Here is a 27448-nt window from a genome sequence, read left to right on the forward strand (position 1 = left end):
TCACTCACTCACTGCCTGAAATACCATACCATACCACACCGCCAGGGCAGGCCAGGCTAGGGAACGCACGTATGGACTAGATAGATCATGGGACGAGAGACGACGACGACGACGACGACGTCATCGATATCGTCACTGTCATCTCAGCTTCCCAAGACCAACACACACACACACACACACACACACACATATATATATATATACATATATATGTCTCCTCCTCGCCGCCGCCTCCATCTGAGAGGTACCTAACTGCCTCACAGAACCACAGGGCATGAGGGGGATGCAAGGACAACAGTGAGGTGAAGGAGAAGGACACGGCAGGTGGCGGGCGGTCGGGACAGAGAAGATAGAAAGAAGCTGATGCGCCGGCCGCGGTGTGTGGTCTGTCGCTGGACAATGGATACAAAGACGAGGGGCGGTCCTTGAGAAGAAGCGAGCGAGCCAGCGTGCTTGGTGCCCAGCCCAGCCAGTTAGTCGATCAATGACGCGCGACGCGACGGGCGATCAGCGGATCGATTAGCCCCCGGTCGTCGTCGACGTTGTCTTCAACATCAACATCATGATTGTGATATGATGGTGGGTTGTGAGTGCAGGCGGCGTCATGGTCATCGCGCGAAGGAAAGGCGGTAGTGAGGATAGGCGGCGTCACCGCCATTGGGTAGAGAAGTGGCGGCGACGACAGCGACAACAAAAAGCAAAGTGAAGTGAAGTGAAGTGAAGTGAAGTGAAGAGAAGAGGAGGGAAGGGAAGAGAAGACATTGTGAAATCAGTTTTTTTGGCATTTATGGCACTCTGAAAGTGCAGTCAGTGGCTCAACCCCTTGATGGGGGAGCAGGACCTTCATGTGAGCATCGTGGTTACTCGTAACAAACACACTTGTGAAGTGTGACGCCTGGCTTTCAACCGAACGCGCCGTGGGCGAGCCTGCCTTGTCTTACCCCATGTCTCCAGGCCCTCGAGCCACACGGCTTTGTAAGGGAATTGCCTGAGGAGAAGTGAATTGTCGATCTGAGTTGATCGATAACTCACTTCTCCTCGGCGTCACCACCCTTCTCCTTCTCCTTCTCTTCCTTCTTCTCGTCCTCACCGCCGGCCTCCTCGCCCTCCTTCTTGCCACCACCCTTCTTGGGCTGAAGAGCTTGGATCTGCATGGCCTCCAACTGACCGTACCACCCAGGCATCCCACCAATGTCAAAACCGAACCCCTGCTCTCGAGCCCGGGCATTCGCCTCCGTTCCGGTTCCGGTAGCCCTCATCCGAGCAGCCTCCGCAGCGTGTTGTTGCCGGGCCGCGTTCAACGCATCGTCACGCCCGATGTTAAGTGCTTCTTGGGTCGCTCTGGTGGCAGTGGCACGCAATGGCTGTTCGCCACGTGCGGCCGCCACGGTCTCCGAACGGAGAAGGCGCTGTCTGGCCTGTGCAAAGGCAGTGCGGCGAGCAGCGGCATTAGGGAAGTCGGTGTTGACAAGATCCTGGAGTTCCTGGTAGAGTCTGTCCCTGGCAAGGCGCTGGGTGGCAGTCTCTTGTGGCTGAGCGGCAGTGTTGCGGGTTCCGGCAGCTGCTGCGGAAGCATGGCGACGGCCAGCGCGAGCACGGCGACTACCACGAGCACCACGAGCAGCAGTGCCAGCAGTGCGTTCGGCAATACCAGAGGCGTCAGTCGCAGGCATGGAAGAGTTGGCAGTAGCGGCAGCAGCCTGGTTGGTGCGTGCACGAGGTGCCTCAGCAAGACGAGCCTGTAAACCCTCGCGGGAAACAGGAGCGCTGGGAGGAGTTGCAGTGCATTCAGAAGGATCAGCCAAGTCGGTCGCAGGCATGGGCGAAGGCGCAGTGGGAGCAGCAGTGTCGGTAACCAGGGCACTAAGTCTCTCACGCATAAGTCTTTCATGACGACGATGGCGTGGATCATTAATAATAGGGGCGCTCGGAGGACCATCAGTATCGGCAATAATGTTGTGCAGGCGGAGTCTCGCACGAATTCTCTCAGCACGATAAGCGTGTGGATCCTCGTCAGGGACAGGAGTGTGGGCAGGACGAGGGCCGTCAGCGTCGGTTTCCATATCGGTGTGGACGACAGATGCAGCAGGGAGTCGTGAACGTAGACTGAGTGGATTGTCATCTCCTGCGGTGGCAGCGGGGGCTCTTGGACGATAATTACGAAGACCAAAAGGATGGTCTCCGTTGCCGAGAGCGTTGATGGACAAATTTCGAGCTTCAGCAGTCAGATTCGCGACACCGGCATCAAAGGTGACAGGAATGTCAGAACTGTGGACCATAGTGTTGGTGGCAAGGTCAGCGAGAAGGTCAGAGAGAGCGGTGGCACGATTGTCGACATGTGTGTCTTTGACGACTTCAGTGGCGGACGCTATCTTTGTGCCAGTGGATTCAGCTGCAGCTGCAGCGTCAGCAACAGGAGGAGCAGTGGCATGCTTGTCGACCTGTTTGTCTTTGACAGTCTCAGAAGTGGACTCCATCTTGGGGACAGTGGGTTCAGCGGCGGCAGCGTCATCCTTGGTGACATTGTCTTCGTCTTTCGCACTTTCAGTAGCGAGATCCAACTTGGAGGCTGGTTTGTTGTCATCTTGCATGTCCACGCCAACCTTGGCAGTGTGCACAATCGCGGTGGCAGCGGCGGCGGGTTCAGTAGTCTTCGCTTTGCCCTCACCCTTGTTCTTGCGGGTCGCCATCTTTGGCTTCCCCTGGATGAAGAGGTTCTGTTCCTCGGCCATTTTATTGAGTCTAACGGCGATAAAGAACTCAAGAGGTCGAGGGTCAAGGTCAATTGACTTTCCAGTTTTGATAGCAGCGCCGATTTCGATGATGCCGATGGAGACAAAGGGAGCGTGTTGGTCACGGTATTCTGGAAGGGAGATGTCGAGATCTTTGAGATCTGGATGACGGCGAAGGAATTCTGCGCACTCAACCGACCAGTCCAGGAAGAAGTCAACAATGATGCCAATCACGTCGAATTCGTCGAGGCAGGTCGGGCTGTCGATAACGTATTCGGTAGCAGGGGGATTGGAGTTTTTGAGCAGTCTCTCGTGAGTGAAGAGGCCGATTAGTTTCCGGGAGTGGATAGCTTCAACGATCTCGAATTTGACGTCCTTGTCGATACGCCACACTCTCCTGCCAGTCGACTTGTTGATAGTCAAGTAAGCAGTAGTAAAGAGGTGAGTGAGGAGGTCTCGAGCAGCGTCCTTGTTCCTCTCGAACGTGTGGTAGATACGCTCTCCGAGCAAGCAGGCCTGAAACAGAGACAGAGTTGTGTCAGCATGAGCAGATTCGAAACAGCTTTTTCACTTTCTGGGGATGGCAGAAACGCACAACTTGTCTGTAGTCGTCCTTCAGATCAAACGCTTGGAAGGTCGCACTTAGGACACGACGATTGGCAGGGTTGGCAGCGCTCGCAGTGACAAAGGAGTCAAGAGCTTTTTCAATTTGCGTGGGCAAAGAAATGGACGAGGGGTTGACAGATGGCTTGGCCGGATTTCCAGTAGATGATTCCGGAACCTGGTCAAAGAAGTCTTGAGTGATGCGGGCATGGCGCGCAGCCTTCCTCTCGTTGTTTCGACCCATCGCAGTAGGTGTGCGAACGCTTTGCAGCGATGCAGCGCGGTTGGGAGGAGTGCGAGTGGCAGTAGAAGAACGACATCAGCCATGACTCCTTCAGAGCGTTGGATGTGTTGCGGCAGCCAGCGCTTGGCGCTAGCGACAGTGTGCTCACCCATCTTTCTGCCACACCCGCAGTGAAGACGAGTGAGCGCACTGTCGAATACGATGTGAAACTGGCAGAGGCAGAAATAGAGAGTATGGATGAGGTTGAAGTTGGTTTTAGGAACGGGGAAGGCTTGGCGGCTTGGCATCTGATTACGTTACGAGATGAGCAACATCCCCTTGGGAGCCCTTCAGCAGCACCGGCATGTCTTTGCTGTATATATCCAGAGAGACTTCCACTGCTTCTGACATCAAGCAGACGCACTTTGCTTCCACCAAAGTGTTGTTTGTCGGCATGACATGACGGGACTCCGAGACGCTCTTTTCACAAGAGCCGCAGATCTGTCCAACCTCTCACCGGGCTACGTCTTCGAACCTTCGCCTAGGCTTTGTCACAGACATGCTTCCAGCACGACACGGTTTGAGAGAGTCCATCAACTGCATCATTTCATTGACATCATTACAGGGGTGGTATCTTTGGGCTTATCCGAAGCCCGTTGCGTTCTCCCTTGTTGCCATCCAGCCTTGTCATCAGGATCATTGAAACAAGCAGTCTATCAAACATCCGAAACTGTCTCTGATCATCAGGCCAGCCAAAAAGAAAGAAGACAAGAACAAACCAGGGATATCATCAAAAGCGCAAAATCCCAGAAAGCAATAAAAGAAAAGCAACCTCGATATAGACTTAGCTCCCCATATACATCTGCTGCGCCCCGGGATTCGAAAAATCCATTCCGTTTCCACTGACGTAACCGTCGGATACGTCCTCATCGTAATATTCTCCACCACTTGATGCGTCGAAGCCTCCTCTTCCCATACCGCCCACATCGCTGAGGTCTCCTTGATCGTCGACAGTCGAGATCTGCGACCAATCGATATTCTGCAATGCGGGATACTGCTGCAGGAGCGCTGCAGGTAGGGCGAAGCCACCGGCACCCGTGGTGGGGTCCATGCCAATCATCATTGGTTGAGGAACGGGTTGCAACCCGCCCTGTTGAACAAAATGTGCTTGCTGGTGCTGCTGCTGCTCCATCATCGCTCTGTTCTGCCGCTCGGCTTTCTCTTCTTCCAGGAGAGGTTTGATGCATATTCGCCCGGCTTCACTGCGGAAATGCCTACCAAGGGCATCCGCTCTGGCAAACCGTCTTCCGCACCCCCAATGCTGACCTGGTGTTGAATGGAGCTCGCCTTTGCAAACGAATTTCTTCTCCCCGCTATGTAAGCCTTCATGGCGTTTCCGATCATGTTGTCTAGCAAACGCTTTTCCACACACTGTACACACGAAAGGTCGTTCATCGGTATGTGTTCGTAGATGCGATCGTAGATTGTAGGCCCTTGTGAACCGTTTCGGGCAGAGATTGCATTGGAACGTGGCTGGGTGTTTTTGGACTCTCGTATTTGATCCGGATGGAGATGCATTAGGCCTGGTGGGATCGGCGAGATCCAAAATATAATCCCTACTTTGACCCATTGACGAGGTGCTAGCTCGACGGTTCTTGTCAATCCGCCCAGATTGCACCCCCGGTCCCGGAGAGGATTCCCGAGACAGTGATTGACCTCTTTCAGGAGTGCTGGACCGAACAGAGAGACTGTTGCGGTTGGCATTGGTCGCAATGAGCCCTGGCGAACCCGACCTTGACAAAGGACGTGTGAATGTGACATCGGATTTGCTTCGGTTCCGGCCCCCTGCATCTCGAGTTAGCTTTTCTTCGCAATGTTAGTTGGAGCGGGATAGCAGCATACTGTTGTTGGAGGGGGGGCTCAAAGCACCCTCGGTGGCTTCGCCTTGCGGTCCAAAGCTTTGTTGTCTCGAAACAGGCGCCGGTTCGATGTTGATTGTGGGAGGTTGGAATTGATCAGCTTGGCCAATATCCGAGACCATTGAGGTATTCCGCATATGATTGCTCGGAACAATCGCGGGCTGATATTGGGGCCCTTGTGTGGTATACACGTCGGGCACAGGAATTCCCAAGGGCTGTCCCAAGCGCAAGCCACTTCCATCCAGTCCCAGACCCGGTTGGTTGGCTTCCATGTTTGGCATAAGTCTGGGAGACCGGTACGGGGCCTGATCACCTAGACTGAAGCTTTCCATCCCGAACGCGTTACTCGTGTCCGGTTGCGCGGGAAGGTAGGGCGAATGGCTGATCTCAACTCCTGCGTTGTGTAATTCTGTGTGAGAAAGGTAGGGTGAATGATTTGCGGACGAGATATCGCTATGCTCCGATGGCGCTCTCCGATGCTGTTGGAAGCTTAGGCCGGAATAGGCACTGGAAGGGTCAAGGGAGGCATTTCTTGAATGCTGAGGGGTGTAGAATTGGCCGTTGGTCGAAGCAGGCGAGCCCGGTTGAGACGAGTGGTTCTCAGGAGGATGCAGATTCGGTGACTGATGGTCCTGAGGAGGAGACACCTTACTCAACTCGGCTGGGTTCACGTTGTTCTGAGGGTTCATGTCGAATGGAGGGTTCAAGGAGTACGTCTGGCTGTAATCGCTGGCCATGTCATCACCCTGATACATAAAGCCACCGTTGTTGAAGGACTGATCTAGACCCTGGCCTCCGAACTGAGCGTCTTGGTAGAGGCTCTGATACTGGCTGTTGTCATAGAAACTCGCTTCGTTGGGGTCAGGTTGGAGGCCGCCTTGTTGCTGAGAAGCAAGAAAGGGGTTGTTGAAGGCGTTGCTGGATGTATTGAACTTGCCGGTGGTCAGGGCTTGTTGAATGGAGGGGTCGACTCCGGGTACAATGCCGGGGTAGTGGTTTGGGGAAGGCTGAGGGCTTATGTGCTGCGCATTGCCTCTTGAGGGAGATCTCCCTCGGGCATTGTCCATCTTTTGTAACCCAACCGCTCAGGTACGAACGACCAATTTAGACGAGGTGCGGAGAAGGGACCCGGTGGGAAGGATGATGAATCACTTGGGGCCGTCGAGAAAAAATGGTCCCCGTAGAAAGTATGCGACCGCCGGAGTTTGGTATAAGGCTCGAGATCAGGCTCAACTGGAGGTAAGAATGTGGTATCCAAGGACACCTTGCCAGCTAGTCTGTGGCGCAGTCAGTCAGAGAAGATGCCTTCATACACTGTGTGGTCGGCTCAGGCTGGGGGGCCATACTCAGCCGCGCAGTGAGGCTATGCCGCTGTCCGGATGGTATAAGTCGTCGCAGAGCGCCGTCAATGACTGATATTATTCAGATATAGTATTTTCAGGTCGCTGCGACGCCGACTCAGAGCGCGAAAACCAGAATATCCAGGTTCGCGGCGGACTCGAGATGAGACCTTCGCCGAGTGTAATGTGTGCTGGCACCGCCGAGCTGGGGAGCTGCGTCAATCGCGGGGACGGGTGGCGGTAAGATAAGAGGTCCACGAAGGAGGGAAATGATAAGAAGAGTATAAAGAAATGCGATATAGCCCAAAGGGAGTGCTAGAGGTGCAGACTCTCAGCAGCAGCAAATATGCGGTATACGGAGTGGAAAGCCAACAGTGGGATGGAGGAGTGCGAGGTAAGTGTGAGATGCGAGATGCCGGATGGGGGGCTTCTAAAGAAAGGTGGTTAACGAAATACACTTGAAACGGGGGAAGCGCCACGCCGGGAAGGCAGTCTAAGCACTCCCATTGGTCTTGCGGGAGCTTTGCCTTAGGTACCATGGACTAGCCCGACCCCTCTATTCTTCGACGAACATCACGCCAAAGGGCAACCGAAAGATCCCTGAGGAGCCCGCCGGCGGTATGCTTAAAGCCCCTAGAATACAAGCATAGAGGTACCCCGGGTACCCCTGATCACCGAGCCTCTACCGACGAGGAGGTATTTGGTCTTTTGTACGTGCTACCTCGTCCTTACTGCGTGCGGCGTGTATGTATGTGCTCATGTACCTGGGTGCCTGGCAAGGTCACCCATCAACCAACCCATCGTCAATCACCCCACCACCCGTCTGGCCAGGACCAGTCAGAAGCCAAATCAGCGACAAGTTGCCAAATTCCACGCAGGGAGATTCTGCAACCCGGATGACCAAACCCACATCTTCTAGCCTTGGAGTCCTGGTTGCCTTTTGGTCCTGGGACCTTTACCCGCGATCCACCTGCACGGACTATTCCATGAGGCCACAATCACCTGGCGTCCCCCCCTGGCGGACCATAATGACCGACAGCCCCGATAGTGCTGGGTGGTGTGTCTGCCTTGTTGACATCAGTACGGAGTACCACGTACTTGTACTTACCTGGATCAGTATGAGGGGCCTTTGCCAACTCCGTTGGGGGCCCAAGTCTATGTAATGTAATGATATAGATATGAAGGCCATCACCATTATGTATGTCAAAGTGCCGTCAGCCCTCTGGCTCGAGATCCTGGTGCCTGGCATGAACGAACCTGGGTCTTTGTGATGTCGAAATCGTACTCATGGGTCCAGGAATCGTGCATATGGAAACTAGTTAGGAACCGGGCACAGTAGCTAGCACATGTGCTGTGGCTGTGCAGCGGGTGCCTGCCAAGTTAGCCATTCTTTCTCAGACCGACCACGGTGAAACCAAATGTTTTTGATGCCGTGTTCCGTGCCTGGATACGACGTTGTCGTGCGTCTCTATTCAAGATCATATCCGATATTGTAAATGTTTTGTCTTTTCATTACCGCCTTCCGTGCGTGATTCTTCCCCTGGTTATGTTTTTTTGGGTCTTTTGTGAGCATTCTTTTCTATTTTACACCAGTTCATTCCAGCCTTTCAAAGGAATTGAACACGAGACTCTTAATTGGTCTCTCCTCCAAAGGCTGCTCTTCTTGTTATTGTTGTAATTTTTTTCTGCCGACTCCTCGTTGTACCAGGGAGCGCTGATGGTCTTCGTGCGGTTGACGCCTCAAACACCCTGCTCCCCCCAACCAAAAAATGCTGCCATAGATAACACCCTGCTGACCCTTGTACACACCGAGGAAAGATGAGGAAACAAGGAAAGATGCTGTGCACCAAAGTGATCGTGATCCGTCGTTAAGAATTTAGCCCTCGCATGTAACCGCCTGCTCTTTGTGACGACATGAGTTCTTATGGTAATTTTTTGTTGGAACAAACCGATGTCAAATAGAAGAAACTCGAGGCGTTCAGTCGGAGGAGAGATGCCTCCAATTCTGCGTCCACGGCGCAAAACCCCGAGTCGCTGACCACGGGGAGATTGGCCGTCGAGATCCGAGAAGAGTGAGCTGGGTGGGCGATTCTCTTGTTCAGCATTTTCAACCTGGTGGAGATGTCAATTTTCCGATCATTGTAGACTCATATGCCTGGGAAACATACCACAACAGAGCACCTTCGCCATCTTCTGGAAGAAACCAGGTTGCGGTTCCTGTTGTTGAGGGGGACGCCCCTGGTTGTTCTGTAAGGCCCCTGTAGCGGGACTTGTTCTCGCCTGTTGGTTCACCAGATTGGCGTTGCTGTTTTGGAACTGGGCTTGGGTGCTCGCTGGAGGAGTGTTCATGTCCAGTTGGCCGGCCGACCCACTACTTCTCTTTGGAAGATTGCCCCCGGCGGCGCCGCTTGTGCGGTCTCGAGCGCTCTTCCCCATGGCCGCTACTCCCGGCTTCGCTGGGGACCCTGGGGGCGGGGGCTGCGCTGCGTTTAAACGGTCGGCCGATATTGCTGCTCGGTCTCGTGAAGGTCGTTGAGCATCTGCCCCTCGGACACCAGACGCTCCGTGCAAGGCACGAGCAGAGGCATCCGCAGGGGGGTTGGCGTTGTGCAGGTGAAGTTGCGACGGATGTTGTTTGACAGCTTCCCAGCCACGACCGCCGTTCAACTTCATCCAGTCATATTCACCATCCTCCACTTCACCGGTGTTCTTCAGCGCTTGCGTGAACAGGTCTCGTAGGAAGTCGTAGTCCGGAGTATCCTCAAAGCCCAAATTACGGACATAGCTGAGATACTTGTTAAACTCCTCTGTAACACGAATTAGCCAGGAAGTTCTCATAGTCAAGGGAACCAATCCAAAGAACATACCTGGAAAGCCCTCACACAGATCCTTGATGGCGGTTGTTTGTTTCTTCTCACCAATCTTCTCGTACTTTTGTTTGTTGGTGGCTGCCTTCAGACCTTGCCAGGGTAATCCGCCTCTCAAAAAGTACATGAAGACATGCCCCAGAGCTTCCAGGTCGTCTCGTCGTGACTGTTCTCGTCCCAAGTGTGTGTTGATGCTCATATACCGCGCTGTGCCGGACAGAGATTTTCGCTCACGGTAAGGAATGTGTTGTTTCGTTTTCGGATCTCGGTATTGTTTGGCCATTCCAAAGTCTACCACATGAATGACGTTGGCAGCCTTCGTCCCAGGTCGGCCAATGAGGAAATTATCGGGTTTGATGTCGCGGTAGATGAGATTCTTCTCGTGTATCGTCTGTACTCTAGAGAGCTGCCGGACAGGTTAGCATTGGGAGTTATTTTGAGTGGATGGGTGGGTGCTCCACACCATCTGTTTGGCAACCATCACGACAGTTTTGATTGAGAAGCGTCTGTTGCAGTGGTCGAAAAGATCTTCCAAACTCGGGCCAAGGAGATCGATTACAAGAATATTGTGAAGACCTTCTTGACCAAAGTAGTAGACATTGGGGATGCCAGCTAGATGACACGGTCAGCTTCGCGAGTTCAGTCTCGTGAGGTAAAATGGGCATATCTTACGACAGCCGACTAGGATCTTGTAGGTGCGATATTCATCGCGCAGTTGAGGGGCGTCGCTCTTTCTTGGTTCCTTTGTCGCATCTCGTTAGCTCTGCAAAGATGATGACCATTCTGACAATATGACGCATACAAATTTGATTGCTACCTGTTGGTTGTTAAGCAGGTTGGTGCCTTCAAAAATGACGCCGAAAGAGCCCTCTCCTATCTTTTTTCCGACGCGATAATGCACCCCAACAACATTGGACGACGATGAGGCCATGGCTGTGAGGTATGATCGGACTGGTTAAGTCGTGAGCCAGAAGGCAAGGACAGGAACCTGACGAGAAGGCTGGTTGTGGAGAGAGAGAGAGAAGGCGTCGGCGAGGCTATGTAGGTATGCTGTGTGAAGCCTCAGGGCGGTTCACACCTCCGCCACCGCGGTGACTAGAGAAATCAGTAAACATGCACCAATATCTGCTAGGAGCGACAAGCAGAAGAGAGGAACATACACTTCTAAAGAGATCAAGCGAAGCCTAGAGGAACATGCGGCGGAATAACGGTGTAGTCAATGAGGATGAGGATAGGCAAGTACTATCTGCAGGATGTGTTGTCTCAAGAGAAGGAGTCCAGTTTCTGCAGAGAGAATCGAGCAGCTCCTGCCAAGACTGCGCAGGAGCCAGCAATGGCTGGATGCAGTGGCTCGATGGCTACAACCGCAGCCTGCCTGCCATCCACTGGAAAATGTGGAACCTGGGTCAGGAACCCGGACTGCCGCCGGATATCAGAGCCTGCGGTCCCTGTTATGGTGTCAAAGACGGGATTGACCAGCACAGTGAGCAGGGATGTAGAGGAGGAGTCTTGCAATGTATACAATGCACAACGATGAGGAAAATAAGAGGGAGGGGGAAAGAAGTGACCAGCAACAGAGACAGTGGTGACGGGTGGCGCCTGGACACTGGGGGCTAAGGAGCAGGCAGGAGTGCTCCAGCACAAAGCAGACCGCCTATAGAGTGTAAGCAGGTGGGCAGGGTGGACTAGTGCAAGTTCTCCGTCTCCAGTAGCATCCCGTCCCTTCAGTTAGGTACAAGAGCACTTTACTGGTGGGCGGTGAAATGGCTACCACCCGCCTAATCCCTAGTGAGGCTACAACCGGGTAAGGGCGAGGACTCCATGGAGTGAACACAGGGCGGTAAACTCGATGCCCACCCACTGGGCCTAGCAAACTACAGGGCCAGATCTTGCTCCATTAACCGCCAAAGCTAGAGCACAACTACCCCCATCAGGCGCACCAGAGCTCTTATCGAAAATTCAACCCATCAAAAATCCCAAAACCAGGCTTCCAGATTTTCCAGATAGACCAATCTGGGCCGTCATCCTGACAGAAAATAGGCGCAAGAATGGAAAAAGGATCATGTAATCTCTGGTCATTTGCTTGTTCATACCTATTCCATGTCCAGCTCCAGCCCATGCAAGGTTGACAGCCTATTGACACTCTAGGGCAAAGTCATTCAGCCCTTGCCTGTGCGTTTGACTGGCCACAGGATCCTCCACCAGGCTAGTGAGGCTTGATTACCTACTCGTACTGGTACACTCTTCCCACTCCCGTTTGGGCCAAGTTGAATGAGGCGCCGATGTTGTTGTCGAGATGAGTTCGGTCCGAAGTAATACCTCGTACGGTGTGATACCACAAGTCTACCAAGACATGCACAGATCGATGCATTGCTTATTCCTGGTCAATCTTCTCCATAGCAGTTCAAGTTCTCTCTGCCTCTTTTCAAACCTCAAATCTGGAGTATTACAAGGAGCCATCTTTTCGAACACATGCAGCCACCTTGCACTCAATTTTTCAATTACCCTGTAGGTTGACGATTCCCATCACTCTACTCCCCAAATTCAGGACCGCCCTGTCGAACAGTTGTTCGATTGTCGTACAACATGCAACGTATCTAATACCCATGCTAAACAGTCGTCCCCAATTCCATGCTAGGCCCGCTCTCGCCTGTTCTGTCTTGGCCTACGAGGGCTGGCTCAATTTTTCAGGTCCGGGGTCCTTTCAGTTGTCACCTGTTTACTGCAGACTTGACCACTCTATTTCTTTGTTGACGGTGCTGTAGGAGAATTGCCGCCACCTCGTGTTGATTGACTGCCAAAGCGCATCACCTTTCGAAGTGGGGAAGGGGTCGCGGGTTGAAACGCGGACGATACCAATGTTGACATCGGGTCAGATGGATCCTTCCTCTTAAAATGTCCTCCAAAATGCAGACTCTTGCTTTTCTTCACCATCTTCGCTTTGTCGCCATCACGTTGGGACAACGGTGAATCAGCCTGGACTCTGCTGTGATTCGTGGTGTTTGATGTGTTTCCATTCTTGGATCTCGAAAACAAACTTACACCACTCCTGCTCTTCTTCAAAGGGCCTACCTTTCCTTTGACTGCAAGATCCTTTTTGACAGGGCTCCGGCTTCGAGTTGACGCTGAATTCTCGGCTGAATCCCAGCAGCTTCCAGTGGGGGCGGCTCTTATTGAACGAGGTGTGTCACGGGCATATTGGCTAAGATCACCCAGAGAAGGAGAATAGATCGGAGCGTCGTCGAGAGAAGTTGTATCTGAGCCTTCATGATCCTCACTGTTGGGGGTCGTTGTACGTCTCGGTGGGAAGTTAACAGTATGCTCACGATCAACTGGCAACGCTTGTGCTGCTTGACATGAGATGGATGGTGCTACAGCCATGTCTCCAGGTGGGTGCATGCGTAATGGGTTGATGCCTCTTGGGCATCCAGCTATCGGTGCTGCGGGCACATAGCCGTTCTTTTCCGCAGAAAACACCAATTGCGCGACAGCAGTTTGTTTGGGAGTGGAGTCCTCTTGGTTGGGTCTGGAGCCCTGTGCCCCGGGATTGTGCGGTCCAACAGGTCGTGGTGTCGAGTGTAGCTTTTGGATATGGCACCCAGCAGCGGGAGTCCCCAAGAGATCGGATTGAGACGACGCAGCTATCGCTTGAGCAGTTGGAGGCACTGGCTTGGAAGGCGAAATTGGTGGGAATTGCCGTCTCGCCTCGTCTCGAGCGCCACCTTCGTTTTCTCCCTTCTTGGGATAGAAGAAGGATGATCTGGACCTGAGGAAGGACATGCTTTGCGGCAGACCCGAGTGAAAGTCAAGCTTGTCCACAGCACTGGTGAATGATCTGGTGAGTGAGCCAAATGCAGACTCATTGTCGCTGTGTTCGTTAGAGCAATCTGTCGTGGGTACGTTGATGGTGTCGCCGCGGCGAAGGAGAGGCGAGTTTGCGCCTCTTGATTCTGCTGCACCTTTGTTGACATTGACAGACTTGCGTCGAATGTGGCCATTGCCTGTCAGCCCTTTGATCTTGCCTTTGTAGAGGTTCAATGTCTCTGCACGCCGACGGGACAAACCTCTGTTCAATGTCAGGCCTTGGTCGTCTTCTCCATCTCCGTTTGTATCCAGATGTTGTCTCTGCTGTGTGATTATACCTTGTGCCTGAAAACTTCCATTTCGGATCTTGCTTCTGATGGCAGACTTAAGCCGCAGAATGCGTCCTCTTTTCGACGTGGTCGACTTGGTAGGTTGCTCGTGACTCTCTCCAGCTGGTCCATTGGAAGCCTTTGCGTCACAAGATGTGTCTTCAGCGTCCCGGTTATTGGTTGCAACCCAGCCGATTTGCGAATTCCAAGTTGATTGAGAAAAAGACGCATCAGATATTTCTCCACAATGGACTCTTTCAGCACGAGCGACCGAGACATTGGTGGTACTGGTAAGGACAGGAGCGGAGATGACACTTCGAGCAACAGTGGAAGAACTACAAGTTTTCGGCAGTTGAGTGGAGACGCTGCGAGGATATGGATTATGGGAGGACAAGCGTGAAAAGGACAGCCATGATTTAGGACGCAGTCGATGTGCCCGACGACGTGTGCTGTGGGATTGCTGCATGGCGGCCTCTGGTTCTCCCTGAGGCGGTTGGCCTTGATCATGGTTATCCAGCTCTTGTGGTGACTTGACTGATCCCTCCACGGCACCGTAGGTAGAAATCGGCTCAGGTGAGGCTGGCAGTTGGTCATTAGGATCACATCGATGGGAGAGCCCGGATTCTGTTCGATCACGCAGTTCATCCTTTGAAGGGATTCGAGATGCTGGAACAAAAGGTCAGAGGGTGGTAACCTGAACCCGAGAACCTCTTACCTTGTCGCGAGCCAGCACGACTGAATGATCGAATAGTGTCAAAGGCAAAGATAGAGAATGAGCCTTTGCTCCGAGATCGTGTATGGGAAACCATGCTGCTCAACGATGAAACAAGGTTGTCACAGAACGAGCATGACTCCAATGGCCACGATCAGCCCGTGAGACTCGAACAAAAGCGAGATGAGGGAGGAAGGAGGAAAAGGCCAGTAGACAAGCTGGGCTAGTGGTTCTGGGAAGCTTGAAATGTCTTTCCTGACACTTACCCTGGGAGATGAATGGTGTTGGAGGGACAGACATTGCCATGACCAGTCCATCCCAACGCATGCAGTGGTAGGCAGGCAACGTGCTGGTTCATTTTGCGGGAAGGAGCGAGGCTACGAAGCACTCATACTTGTCCTCTCACCAACTGCACACACCGGATGGCGCATCGCTTCGTCCATCTGGCACCGTCCTTTTCTGTGTGCGTAGAAACTTTCTCTGCTCATGTACACACACCATTCTCATCACCAGTCGTGCTCATGTGCCCCCTCCCAATCCTCCTCCTGGAGACCGGGGAGGAGGTCGTTGTTGTCAACCAATTTATCACATCATAGAAGACAAGGCCAAGCCAGAGATTCGCAGAGTTTATAAATTACGATGGCAAACCCATTGACTGGACCATCACGTCCAACCCAACAGCCGCGGCTTTCGACAAGCCGAATGTTGGTCCGTGCTCTCCAAAGTGGGGGAGTCGACAAGGTATGGTATTATTCTTCACCTCAATTTGATGGCCCCGCATAATCAATCAAATCCCGGATTAATAACGTGGTATTCTTCTGTAAGATCTTAAATAGCTTCTCTGAAAGCTGGAATATCAACCTTGCCGTTAGATACCCAGATCAGTCTTTTCCATATCAACCTAACCCTTTGACTCCCGGTAACATGCCGTACTCTCTGAAAGGCCGCAACGTCTTGGTAACCGGAGGATCGAGGCAAGCCTTCATCAGCACCTGAAACCCCCGGACACGTTTTGCTGACAGAAATTCGCCAGAGGTCTTGGGGCCCTGATCTGTGAGAAGTTTGCAGCAGAAGGATCCAACATTGTCGTAAACTATGTCAGCAGCAAGGAGAGGGCCGACCAGGTTGCCGAGAAGTGTAAAGGATTGGGAGTCAAGGCCGTTGTAATCCAGGCTGTGAGGATGCTTAGCTCCCTGTCGACACCCGCAACAATTTGCCCGCTCTGACAGGTGGATAATTAGGATATTGGAGTCGTTGGCGACACCGTTCGACTTGTCAAAGAGAGTTCTCAGCAACTGGGGGGACTCGACATCATCATCAACAACGCAGGCTGGACCAGATTTACCAACTTTGGAGACATCAATGACATGAGTCATGATGAATGGAACAAGGTATGGTGATCGATCGTCGGTCCCTTGATCCGCTGGCTCACCGTCCCAGTGTTGGGCTACCAACGTCATGTCCCACCTGGTGTTGTTGCAGGAGGCTGCTCCGATCTTCAACAACAATCCAGATGGCGGCGCTTTTATTATCTCCTCGTCGGTCGCGGTAGGTTGATCACTCCTCGGGTCAGAGCTATGCTGAACTTTGGTAAGGGTATAAGCTGTTCTGGAAGTAGCATGGGCTACTCGGTTACCAAAGCCGCAGGTCTCCATTTGATGAAGTGCCTTGCCACCACACAAGGCCCAAAGATCCGCGTCAACGCCGTCCTTCCAGGTCTTCTTCTAACGGAATGGGTCAGTCTTCCTCTGTTTATGCTGCCGGGCGCAGAACAAAAGTGGTGTTGACACCTGCAATAGGGCTTGAGGTACAGTGACGAGCGCATCAAGGCTGTTAAGAATGCTGCCGCTCTTAAGCAAGAGGTGTGTTGTCTTCGCAAAACTAGCATCTGCCCAACTGACATCCTTTGTAGACTCTGCTCGATGATTGCGCAGATGCCTATATCTCACTTGCGAAGAACACGTCCATCACCGGCCAGGAGATTGTCGTTGGTGAGTGCCAGATTGTGCCTTTGGCCCTCGAAGCAGTCGCTGACCAAAACCAGACTCTGGTCTTGTCATTCGATAGACTGCTGGGGTCGAGACCCCGTGGTGTTGCTAGTCATTGCGGCGAACGGTGGCTCTGGCATCCCGGATATAGGGTGGGAGAAGCGATAGAACTTATACTGGCCAAAAACTTCGGGCTCTGTGAAAAACTTCGCGCGGGCGGCTGCTCCTGCACCTGGGCCTTTGGCCCTGGACGCGACAGTGATTATCGGAATGACAATTTGTTGACTTCCTTGATACTTGTCTGACCGCGCGTTGATGATCAAAGGCTTTGAACTCTCATTGACATTCTCATGTGCGGCCACGATTGCGTAGGGAACCCCAGCCGGCGTCACTTCTGCTGCTATCCTGACTTCTTCCGGGATGTCTCCATCTCTTATATCTCTCATGTCGGTTCCGAAATTGATCCGGAGCACCTGGTGTGTCTCGGGGCCGAATCTGACAAAGCTATGAAGAGATCGAAGGGCACGGTTTCGCCTTAGAATCTCAGACTTCGTGAGTGCCTCAAAGTCGATGGCGCAAAGCTCGTTGGTGACCTTTGGGGCATGTGTTAAGTCCACATTCGTACTATCGCGAGACTCGACGGCCTTGTAAGGTGGTATATACAGACGGTTCCTGATAGCATCAACTAGCAATTTGGCACCGATGGGAGCTAGATAGCTGGTGAGTTCCTCGGTGGTTATTTCGTCTGGATTGGGGATATCCAGTCCGGGAGGTGTCGTTTGGTCCAGTACTATCCCCTCGTCGAACCGCGTAGGGTGAAGGGTCTGTAGCGATATGCCGGTCCTTTGCCGCCCAGTGATGATAGCCCACTGGATAGGTGCCGGGCCCCGGAGGTCTGGAAGCATGGAGGGATGGACGTTCAGACCACCATACTTGGCGACCCGGAGGATGCGAGGCGGAATTAATAAACCGAAGGAGACGGCGATGACCAGATTGCAAAACGGGGTGGCCGTGTCACTGAACGTAGGCGGGCTCCAGCCCGTGAACGTGTCGATCTGGTGGACGGGCAGGCCCAGTTTCAGGGCTGCAGGTTTGATGTCGGGCGGCTTGACGAGCTTGCGGCCACGTCCGACCCTCTTGTCGGTCTTTGTTACGACATCAATGGAGAGAATGTTGCTCTCGGGCGTCTTCGAGTACTTCTCAAGCGCCTGCAACGAAGCAACGCTGAATTGGTCGGTGCCACAGAAGAGGATTCTCAAGGGGTCGTCGCTTTCAGATTTGAGGCTGGAAAGGTGCCGTGCACCAACACCCTTTGCAAAGCTCCATTTTAGTGCAAAAGCCCGTAAGGGGGAGCAAGTTGCCACACAGAATGGAAGATACCTCATACGTGGTTCGTGGTGAAAATGGTGAAGATGGCAGACGCGTGGAATATGGAGCATGTGAGAAATGCTCGAAGCTCAATCACTCAACTGGGACTTTGGCGGTGGCCGCCCTGGTTGGCTCGTCGGATGACGGCCTCTTAAAGCGGCTCGAAGACGCCGCTCAATTAGTCAATCAGATCACTAGTGTGGCTTGAATTTAAGATGCTACGATTGACTCCGTAAAGTAGTTGCCCTCGAGCGGGAAATCCGCCTCCGGCCCAATTAAACCCTCCTCGATGGCTAGATATTCTCGCAACTTCTAGGTTCTGTTCGCGGTGTTCTCCTCGCTCCGTTGTCGGGCTGGCTGCAACTTTGGCTCCCAGGCGACGATGCCTAACGATGACGTTCACTGAGCCTATAGAGGAGGAGATTCTTCCAAGATACCGTCCAGAAAACTGCTATCCTGTGTTAATCGGCCAGGTTTTCCACGAAAGATACAGAGTATTGGCGAAATTGGGATTCGGAAGATCATCCACTATTTGGCTTGCTCAGGATGTAAAAAGGTAAGATCGACTAAACAATGCTAGGTTAGACTATTCTAATAACTTCGTAGATAGAAGTTCCAGGAAAATCGATTTGTCACTCTAAAAATCCTCACGAGGGATATAACAGATAATCACTCCACCTGCTCTGAGCTGGCCATTTCAAGACAGATTGCAGAAGCCAATCCGACGCACGAAGGGTTACGTTATGTAAGGACCGTGCTGGATTCATTCGAGGCCCAAAGTCGGTTTTGAGTACACTTATGTCTTGTGTACATTCCAATGAGGGAGACCCTGTCAACGTTCGCACGCCGTCTTAAAACGCGATGCTTCCCTAGCAATCTCCTCAAGCCCTTACTCAAGTTTTTGTTGACTGGACTTGATTTCCTACACACTCAGTTTCATATCATCCATACAGGTATCTTCATCAAAGACCCTGAAGACTGGGAACTAAGCTAATTTATTCAGATCTGAAGCCTGACAACATTCTGCTTGGAATTGAGGATGATCAGATAATAAACGAGCTGATCAAGGAGGAGCAAAGGCATCCTTCTCCAGCGAAAGTTTACGACGACCGACGTATATATGCTCACCGTAACTTCGGAGATCTAAGGGGTCCTCCTGGACGGCCTAAAATCGCAGATTTTGGACTTGCCGTTCGGTCATCCAATGGCACATTTAACCACCCAATCTAGCCTGACCTCTTACAGGCGCCTGAGGTAGTTCTGCGTGCTGGCTGGTCGTACAGCGCTGATATATGGAATCTTGGCGTGATGGTATAGTTTCTCCACGAACCCCAACGCTGGTATCGCAAATTGATCAAATGACAGATCTGGGATTTATTGGAAGGCCGATCGCTCTTTCAAGCTTTCGACCCAGATACTGATACCTACGCACCCGATATGCATCTCAATGAGATGATATCGTTCCTTGGCCCACCACCTCAGCAGCTCCTTGTCCGGGGAGAGTCAACCGCTCAGTTTTTCACACCAGAAGGTACGCGCCATAGTTCTAACCCGTGATCTCCATATGACCCGTGAGATTGTGTTGCTAATTCCTTTAAAAGGGATCTTTATCAACAGAAGAGTCGACAAGCCTTGTGGTATAGGTCTGAAATGTACTATCACCAGACTTTCTGATGAGGACAAGAGACTGTTTCTCCGGTTCGTTGGAAGAATGCTTCGGTGGCTGCCAGAGGATCGTGCAACGGCCCAAGAACTGCTCAAGGATCCTTGGCTATGTTCATGAGCATCACACAAATCGAGGAATTGTTGGTCACCAGACAAAGCAGAGGATTGACACAAGAACATCAGAGACTGTGACCAGCTCGGCTTGTTTCTTTATCACCTTTCTCATCTGACCTAAGAATGGCTACACGGAGATTGTACGCTATTTGACTGGCAGCGGCAGCAGCAACGACGACTACAGTGCAGAGTATTACTGGAGGCGGATAATCTTGCTCTGAATGGCCAAGCATCGGGATCCTTCCGTGGTGCAATCTGTCCGAAGAGAAAGGAAACAAGTGCATCCATCATTTTCGAGGAGTCGGACGGATCACTTTCTGTTTTTGAGGGGGGGCTGTTTCTGGTCCCCAGTGATGATTGCATGGTTGTGTGGTGCATGAGCAGGCAAAGTCAGGAGCAGACGACGATGGCAGAACGGGCATGCGCAGGGACGGGGCTGATTTTGAAAGGACCGGGGTATGGTAAAGCCTGACAACATCGTCTTGTACTTGACGACTCATCTGTTGCAGGCCCGCTGATCTATTCCTGACGATCATGCACCAACCAACGTGAGCGTTCTAAATTTCCCTCACATGCAAATGCGCTTCCGACGGCGGTAACATTATCAGTTGAGCCAAGCTTGGTCGAGTCTTCCTCACACCCTTTGGTAAGTTCCCTGTGTGGCGCCCGTGGAGAGATGGAGAGTGAGACCTCGTTACATAGTCTCCCGAACTATCAATCGAGACCACTCACGCCCACAGATCAACTGCAGACCCTGGGACCCTTCAGCGTCTTGAGCCCCATGAAAATCACTGGCGTACTCGGCACGCAGGCTCCTCGCAGCGGATTTGATCTCGGGTTCGGCAGACCCAGCCTCGGCGGCGAGAAGGCATATGCTCAGAGCAGACGCCCCAAGTGGTCGGTATTGAGAGGCGATCCGCGCCAGGTGGAGGATTTCGAGGGCAAATTCGTGCGACTCCTGCAAAATCTCAGCCGCGTTCAAGCACAAGGCAAGCCGTAACTCGTTGATGAAAATCGCGATGGCCAGACCGAGGCTGTATGTCCGTAGGAAGTGACAATGCCCCAGGCTCGTCAAGTGAGGCATTCCTACGACGGCAATGTCCGTGGCTACGGAGTTTTTCTGCCATCGCTGACGGACGCGGGAGAGTGCGGGCTGCAGATTCGCCCGAAGCGCATGTGCCTCCCTCTGCAAATCTGCAAGCTGGTCATGATAAGCTAGGCCTCCGGTCAGTGCAGCCTTGCTCCGCCGCATCAGATTCGGGATACGGGTTAAGCATTGCACTGCCTGGCCTTCAGGACTCAGTTCATACAGCTGGCTGTCGAACATGGCGATCCACTCTTGGTCGCTGAAAGCAATTCGGCCATTAAAGAGGGAGTCAAAGAGCTGAAAGGGGTCGACGTAAGTAACTGAGTGGTTGACCTTCGACCTCTATAGGCGACTTACCACAACGGCACGAAGACTGAGGAGTAAGTTGGTTTCAAACGGATCCCGACACTGGTGGATACTGCCTCTCAATCTGAGGATCTGGGCAACTCCATCCGCGTGCGTGGTGATAGGTCCATTCCGTTGCCATATGAACTGCTTGAGTGACAGTGCATCAGCAGCGAAATCGAGGCAGAGCGTGTCAGGCCTTCAGCAAAACGTACCTGACAATTCCACAGGAACAGAATAGCACACAACGTCTCCGGGGCTCTCGCCTTGACCGAGTCGTCCAGACACTTTCTCAGGCTTGCCAGGGCTCGCCCATACTTCTCCAATAGGACCGGCCTGCTTGTGACGCCGAGAGGGTCTGATAAGGTCGCCACGGCCATCAAAAAGGCGTCTGTGGCACTATCCAGGGCCTCGTTCGTGCCGAGGCGAGCGGGAACATAGTTGAGGTAGTCTCCGTACGTCCAGGCCAGGTTATACTGGACGCCGACGTTGGGTTTTATTTTGTCCGCAAAAGCGTTCGCGAGCCGAGTCGTATCGTTGGATGGGGGGCGAGACACTGCGACTGTATCGAAAGTCGGAGGACTATACGCAACAGACCCAGCTCCAGCTTCCGGGGATTGGAAAGAAGAACTGCCCGTCGGGGTGGAGGCTCTGTTATCAGCCACGAACTTGTACCGGCGCTGGCCAAGGCCGACACAGGGGATTTCCAGGCGTCGGCATCGAGCACACGGGTAGGTGGTAGAATCACACTAGACGGTAGAAACAACCCCGTTAGAGCTGGCCACAAACCTTGGGGGACGACCTTCATTCATTCACGTTGTTGTTATTATTATTACCTTTTTCTTTTGCTGGCGACATGCATCGCACCCTCGTCCTGAGGGAACACCCGGCATCTTTCTGCCCCGCGACCATCATGGGACCAAGAGAGAAAGAACACTTTTGTCGGAGGGACCGACGTTAAAGGTGGTTTGGAATGAGTACCGCCCAGACCCCGACTTTTGGTTGCCGACGGGAAGAAGGCCTGCGGATTGGTTTTATTGGACGACAGTGCCACACTGCGTACCTGGTAAATGGCGAGGATGGGTAGCCATGGCGCAGCACTGGCCCCATACAGTGCATTCCAACTCGGTAGAGATCATCCTCGCCCAGCCTCGGATCATGGCACGTCCTCCCAGACACCCACAGGCGGTGGAGAACTTTGCAGAACAGTTCGCTAAGTGGTAGTATTTCCAGTTTCCCCCCGTTTTGAACTATAACCATGCATAGAGCCTGGCCCTCGAGTGGTTGGTCGGCAGTGTTCAAGGAACAAGTCTACGCTACTCTCATCCCCTCATACCTATCGGTTGTGTGTCTTACAGAGAAAGTAAGTCACAGGAGGGACCAGACAGATGTATAGGTAGCAGAAGCGCTGGAGAGCATGGCTCAGGTACGAGTCACTTCGACAGGCAGGAAGATCAGATAGATTGTGATGCAATACATTATCGCTATCTGAAACACGCTTGAACCGCAGTCCCGCGGCTATAATCGATTAGTGAGAGCAAGTAACTCCAGCCAGCACCGGCCGGGAACTCAGGAAGTCTTCACGAGCCGCACCCTCCACGCCGCTGGGCTGACAGCCACCGCATTGCCATCGGCATCCAGATCAAACACAAAAAGGCCGATACCAATGCCGCCGTATGTAGGCGAATCGCCGGCCAGCCAGTCAAGATTGGCATTATATTGTTGAGAAAATAGTCCGCCCGCAGGAGCCCGAAACGAAGAGGTCCTGAAAGCCACTCGTCCATGGGCACGATCGGATATCGAGTGCAAGAGCCTCACTGGACTGTTGCCAATCAGGCCACTCTGCAGGACGTCTGTGCCGTTGCTGACAAAATGGCTGATCACCAAGCCGGGTTTCCCTTGTGGATTGATCGTCAAGGTCAATGTGCTGTTGAGATTCTCGTCTTCTGACCTATACGTGCCCACAAAGGCGTTCCTCGCCTCAGCTTGCGCCTGAGCAGTCAACGCGGGCAGCATCGTGTCAATGACGATGTCCGCGAGTAAAGCAGTCACTAGAGATCGCTCTGACAGAGAACTCGCTCCGATAATGCTAAACCCTGCATCGAAATCTGGGATGAGGACAATATAGCCGCCGTAATAGCCAGAATCGCCCAGTTTCGTGTAGATGTCGGTAACAAGTCCGGAGTCGGGGTGCGTGTAACGGTATATCTCCCATGGTCTTCCCAACGAGTATTCGAACAGGGCAGTGTGCGAGACGGGCTTCATCCATTTGCGTGTCTGATCAGGGTCAAGGAGAGTCCCGTTGAGAAGGGCAGTACCGAATTTCGAAAGGTCGTTCGTCGTGGAGAAAATGCCCCCTGAGGGGATAGTCACCTCGGGTGCGCCGGCTGGTGTCAATGCTGCGGAGCTGACGTTGCCAGGAATAACGTATCGGTTGTATTCAGATGCACTCGGGACGTTGGAGAACGAAGCATTCATTTTTAGTGGGCTGAAGATACTTTGCTGGTAGACATCGTGAATGGAGGTGCCGGTGATGTTGGCTATCGCGGTGCCAAGCAACATAAACCCGTAGTCTGTATATGCTGGACTTGTCCAGGGCAGGAACAGCGGCGGTCGAGCTTCGGCGCCAATGGCGTATTCGTTGCTGGGACAGGACAGATTGCCTGAGAGCGCAGAGACCAAACAAGGAGGGACCGCCAATGGATCGCTCAGATTTAGAGGTGGCAACCCGAACGTATTCACCAGCTCATTGCTACCAGCTAGCAACAAAAGGTAGTCACTCGGGTCGTAGGGTGAGATGTCTCTCGGATTGCCTGCTATCTGGCTCGCGAGGGCAGCAAGTGTGACTTTGGTCCAGTCGACTGTGTCCACCAGATCATTCTGCGCCGGATTTGCGGCCGCATAGGTGGCAAGAGTTGGGACAAAGTCGGTGATAGGACGATCCCAATCACTATCGTTCATGTTCAGCATGCCCGCAAAGGTTGTGAACAGTTTGGTCATGCTAGCGACACGGTATATGCTGTTTCCGTCTACTTTCTTCACACCAGTGGACGAGTTGGCAATCTCGAGCGATGTGTGATGGAACTGCAATGACCCGGCAGCGGAGGCATCATGGATCGAGAACATCCCCAGAGAAAACGTGAGGTTTTTCAACCCAGAAGGGCCCGTCAGATTGGTGCCTCGTTCGCTGATGAACCCATTGAGAGTCGAACTGAGATTCTTCCAAGCAGTGGCGACATGGCTGCCATTACTCGCAAGATCCGTGGGAGCTGGATAGGTTGGGCCCAGGAAGTCACAGAGGACGCCCGTGGCAGAGGATGAGATGAAAAGGAGGGCTTTTAGCGTGAACTGCATTCTTGTAGGAGTTGACTGGAATACTTGTGGACATGTGTACGTATGAGGAGCATGGCTTGAGACGCGGTATATATACCTCGAACTGCAAGCATCGTCCAAGGTATATGTTCGTGGCTATATGCCCCAAAGTCTTCATGGCCAACGCCAGAAAGAGCATCTGCCAAGTCCAAGCCGCAAGATCGACTGCACTAGCTAGGCTGAAGAGTTGCATTGAACAAGGAGTTTGGAGTACGAGATGTGCTGTATAGCCAGGCAGCCGACGTCGTTTTTGGAGCTAGTCCCAATTTGGTTCTATGCAGCGCTCCGGTGGCGACGCTATCAGGAGGATTGCATAGAGGTTCAATCAAACCTGGACGCCTGATGATGGCATGTTGCCTGGCGCCAAGGGCTTGGAGATATCAGCATCCGCTTTATAGCCCCAGGAACCAAGTTTGACAACTGGCTAGGCATTGTGGGTTCCAAAGACCGATCTTGACATGGACATCGATCGCTCTGGCCTTAAGCAGTGGCCATTGGGAGCTGGATATGGCAGTATTAGCACACAGTAGAATGCTTGAGTAGAGAGACGGAACACATCTTCAAACTTCCACAAGAGAGAGGACAAGTACATTGATGGGTTGGTGGTTGAACACGATGCGAGGCTTAATAGAGACGTTAGAATGTGTTACCTCATGTGGCAGTGTCATCCGTATATGTACTAGCGCCCTCCATCAGGTAATTAGTGCGAAATGACCCCAATAATGTCTCCTTCTGGGACTCGGCCAGTAAGTAATACGTACCTCGGTATGCGGGGCTCAAGGCAAATCCGCCTGCTCTGTTCCAAGTTTGACGACTGGGCTGAGTCTCAACCTTTAGTTGCCAGAGACAATTTCAATATCGACAGTGTTCGCCTTACCTTGGAGACACTTTGCCTGCTGATAGGACATCGAGATTGTCCCCATTCGCTTCTGCATCTGCATCTGCGACGGCTTTCGTCGGCCGGAAGAAACGTCGTAGGACATCGAACTCGACCTCCCCTACTTTGTAACGAAGTGCGGGCGATTGAATCGTCTTGGCTGGCATAGCCATTGCAAGAATGGCTGAACCGCCGCAGTCCACAGATCCCAGGCCGCAAGCGACAACTTCTATACCTGCATCCTCGGGCCAAAAGCCACCTGAAGCAGCTATCGAAGAGGATTCAGATCCCGACTTTGACGACCTCGACGGTAGGCTCCTCGCGCACCAGCAGCATCTTCCCACTACTGACACACTGTGCCATCTTAGATGTTCTCGATCAATTCTCCGCCGCTACCTCCCAACAACAGTCTAAATCTCAGCCGTCAGAACCCGCACCTGCGTCCTCTGGGCCAGGCAGACCGTCAACCGAGACATCAGCCCTCCCCCCAGACCTGCCCATTCCCTCCGGCCCCCATGCCTCGGAGACGGAAGACGAATTCATGGCCCGGCTCACGGCTGAAATGTCCGACGTCATGTCCAAGATGTCGCTTGACCCCGCGGCCAATGCCGCAACACCGGAGGATCTCTCCAAGATGGGACGGGAATTGGAGGAATTCACGCAGAAAATGGAGGCCGAGGGCATCAAGCCCGAGGATCTCCTGAAGGCCATCCTAGGGGAGGACGTCGGTGAGAAAGTCGGGGACATGGCACACGCCGAAGCGACGAGGAGGGAGAGCGACTCCAAATCCAAGTCCAAGTCCAAATCTAAATCGCGCAGCCCCGAAGCCTCACGGGATATAACCGCATCCTCTTCAGCAACAGCAGCACGATCGGCATCCTCAACCAAACAACCCAGCGCCGCCAAGCAGCCCTCAACCTCATTTGAGGACACGATCCGCAAGACGATGGCGCGGATGGAATCATCCTCGGCGGCGGCGACGTCGGCGACCGCAATATCGTCGCAGAAGTCGGAAGAGGACATGCTGGCGGAGATGCTGCGGGCGCTCGAGGCCGAGTCCGGGTCACAGTCGGACAGCGAGCTGTCCAAGATGTTCCTGGGCATGATGGAGCAGCTGACCAACAAGGACATGCTGTACGAGCCGATGAAAGAACTGGCTGGGAAGTTCCCGGACTACCTAGCGTCGAACCCGCCGCCGCGTCTGGCGCCGGCCGAGCACGCGCGCTTCTCGCGCCAGAGCGTCATCGTGGCCGCCATCGTGGCCAAGTTCGAGGAGCCCGGCTACAGCGACGACGACCCCGCGTGCCGCGAGTTCATCTGGGAGCGGATGCAGGAGATGCAGAACGAGGGCGCCCCGCCCGAGGCCCTGGTCAACAATCCCTTGCCGGGCATGGGCGGGCTGTTGGGAGGCGAGGGCGTGGAAGGCCTGGACGAGAGTTGTCCGACGCAGTGAGGACTTGCGAGGCTGGCTGAGCCTCCTGAGTGATGTGTCCGGAATGAATGTTCAGTGGATAATGTTCGTGTTATGCAGAAACGCGACGGGGGCGTCGCGGAACGGGGCGTGGGAGATGCGCCGCATGCTGGAGGAGTAGATTAAGCAAGGGAGCACTGCTCAACTTCGCAATCTCAGCGTTGAAGCCGATTTGTAATGGCCGTGATACCACATACAGACACAAAACACACATATACGAAGCGAAAGATTCTGACGCGAGCAAATGAACCAAGCAATCCTGCACGCATACATACAGATACATCTACACACACACACGCATACCTAGAGAGAGAGAGAGTCTTTCGTGTGCCCAATACACCGTATGGATGTCGAGGGTAGTAGTCAGTCATTGTGATCCATCGACGGCCCTATCTATCTATCAGAATACTCCGGACATGGAGTATTCTGATACATCGACAATCTCTGTTGGTCACCCACCCACCCAGCCTGGAGAAGTTCCCCCCTCGATGCTCGTGTATCAACGCTATGTTGTTGTTGGTGATACCGCCCCAGGATGTCAGACTTTGCTCTCTCACATTATTTTTTGTACAGATGAATGCCCTGCATATCTCTCGTCGACGCTGTGTAAAATCTGACCGATGTGAGGACCA

General features: G+C 53.1%; 9 protein-coding genes across 9 annotated transcripts; 2 read left to right on the forward strand and 7 right to left on the reverse strand.

Annotated features, from left to right (window-relative positions):
• Positions 1-1028: 1028 nt before the first annotated feature.
• AYL99_11415 (hypothetical protein) lies at positions 1029-3579 on the reverse strand (the record flags this gene model as incomplete). Its single annotated transcript, XM_018842921.1, has 2 exons — positions 1029-3248; positions 3328-3579. The coding sequence occupies 2 exons, from the start codon at positions 3577-3579 to the stop codon at positions 1029-1031; spliced, it is 2472 nt and encodes an 823-aa protein (XP_018687681.1).
• Positions 3580-4402: 823 nt separating this feature from the next.
• On the reverse strand, positions 4403-6544 carry AYL99_11416 (hypothetical protein; the record flags this gene model as incomplete). The annotated part of the gene is made up of 2 exons (XM_018842922.1): positions 4403-5403; positions 5461-6544. The coding sequence occupies 2 exons, from the start codon at positions 6542-6544 to the stop codon at positions 4403-4405; spliced, it is 2085 nt and encodes a 694-aa protein (XP_018687682.1).
• A 2380-nt stretch (positions 6545-8924) lies between these two features.
• AYL99_11417 (hypothetical protein) lies at positions 8925-10615 on the reverse strand (the record flags this gene model as incomplete). The annotated part of the gene is made up of 6 exons (XM_018842923.1): positions 8925-8929; positions 8986-9624; positions 9685-10090; positions 10148-10296; positions 10357-10426; positions 10487-10615. The coding sequence occupies 6 exons, from the start codon at positions 10613-10615 to the stop codon at positions 8925-8927; spliced, it is 1398 nt and encodes a 465-aa protein (XP_018687683.1).
• A 2334-nt stretch (positions 10616-12949) lies between these two features.
• AYL99_11418 (hypothetical protein) lies at positions 12950-14626 on the reverse strand (the record flags this gene model as incomplete). Its single annotated transcript, XM_018842924.1, has 3 exons — positions 12950-12957; positions 13011-14483; positions 14533-14626. The coding sequence occupies 3 exons, from the start codon at positions 14624-14626 to the stop codon at positions 12950-12952; spliced, it is 1575 nt and encodes a 524-aa protein (XP_018687684.1).
• Positions 14627-15453: 827 nt separating this feature from the next.
• On the forward strand, positions 15454-16596 carry AYL99_11419 (short chain dehydrogenase; the record flags this gene model as incomplete). The annotated part of the gene is made up of 8 exons (XM_018842925.1): positions 15454-15458; positions 15563-15704; positions 15771-15920; positions 15970-16077; positions 16125-16265; positions 16329-16391; positions 16442-16520; positions 16574-16596. The coding sequence occupies 8 exons, from the start codon at positions 15454-15456 to the stop codon at positions 16594-16596; spliced, it is 711 nt and encodes a 236-aa protein (XP_018687685.1).
• A 92-nt stretch (positions 16597-16688) lies between these two features.
• On the reverse strand, positions 16689-17902 carry AYL99_11420 (methionyl-tRNA formyltransferase; the record flags this gene model as incomplete). The annotated part of the gene is made up of 2 exons (XM_018842926.1): positions 16689-16693; positions 16750-17902. 2 exons carry the CDS (start codon positions 17900-17902, stop codon positions 16689-16691), a joined length of 1158 nt encoding a protein of 385 aa, XP_018687686.1.
• A 2456-nt stretch (positions 17903-20358) lies between these two features.
• On the reverse strand, positions 20359-21989 carry AYL99_11421 (hypothetical protein; the record flags this gene model as incomplete). Its single annotated transcript, XM_018842927.1, has 4 exons — positions 20359-21048; positions 21109-21243; positions 21312-21845; positions 21933-21989. The coding sequence occupies 4 exons, from the start codon at positions 21987-21989 to the stop codon at positions 20359-20361; spliced, it is 1416 nt and encodes a 471-aa protein (XP_018687687.1).
• A 676-nt stretch (positions 21990-22665) lies between these two features.
• Positions 22666-24450, reverse strand: AYL99_11422 (hypothetical protein; the record flags this gene model as incomplete). Its single annotated transcript, XM_018842928.1, has 1 exon — positions 22666-24450. The coding sequence occupies one exon, from the start codon at positions 24448-24450 to the stop codon at positions 22666-22668; it is 1785 nt and encodes a 594-aa protein (XP_018687688.1).
• A 1075-nt stretch (positions 24451-25525) lies between these two features.
• Positions 25526-26798, forward strand: AYL99_11423 (hypothetical protein; the record flags this gene model as incomplete). Its single annotated transcript, XM_018842929.1, has 2 exons — positions 25526-25655; positions 25714-26798. The coding sequence occupies 2 exons, from the start codon at positions 25526-25528 to the stop codon at positions 26796-26798; spliced, it is 1215 nt and encodes a 404-aa protein (XP_018687689.1).
• Between the last annotated feature and the right edge of the window lie 650 nt (positions 26799-27448).

Source organism: Fonsecaea erecta, assembly GCF_001651985.1.
Source record: "Fonsecaea erecta strain CBS 125763 chromosome Unknown Scaff14, whole genome shotgun sequence".
Lineage (NCBI taxonomy): Eukaryota > Fungi > Ascomycota > Eurotiomycetes > Chaetothyriales > Herpotrichiellaceae > Fonsecaea > Fonsecaea erecta.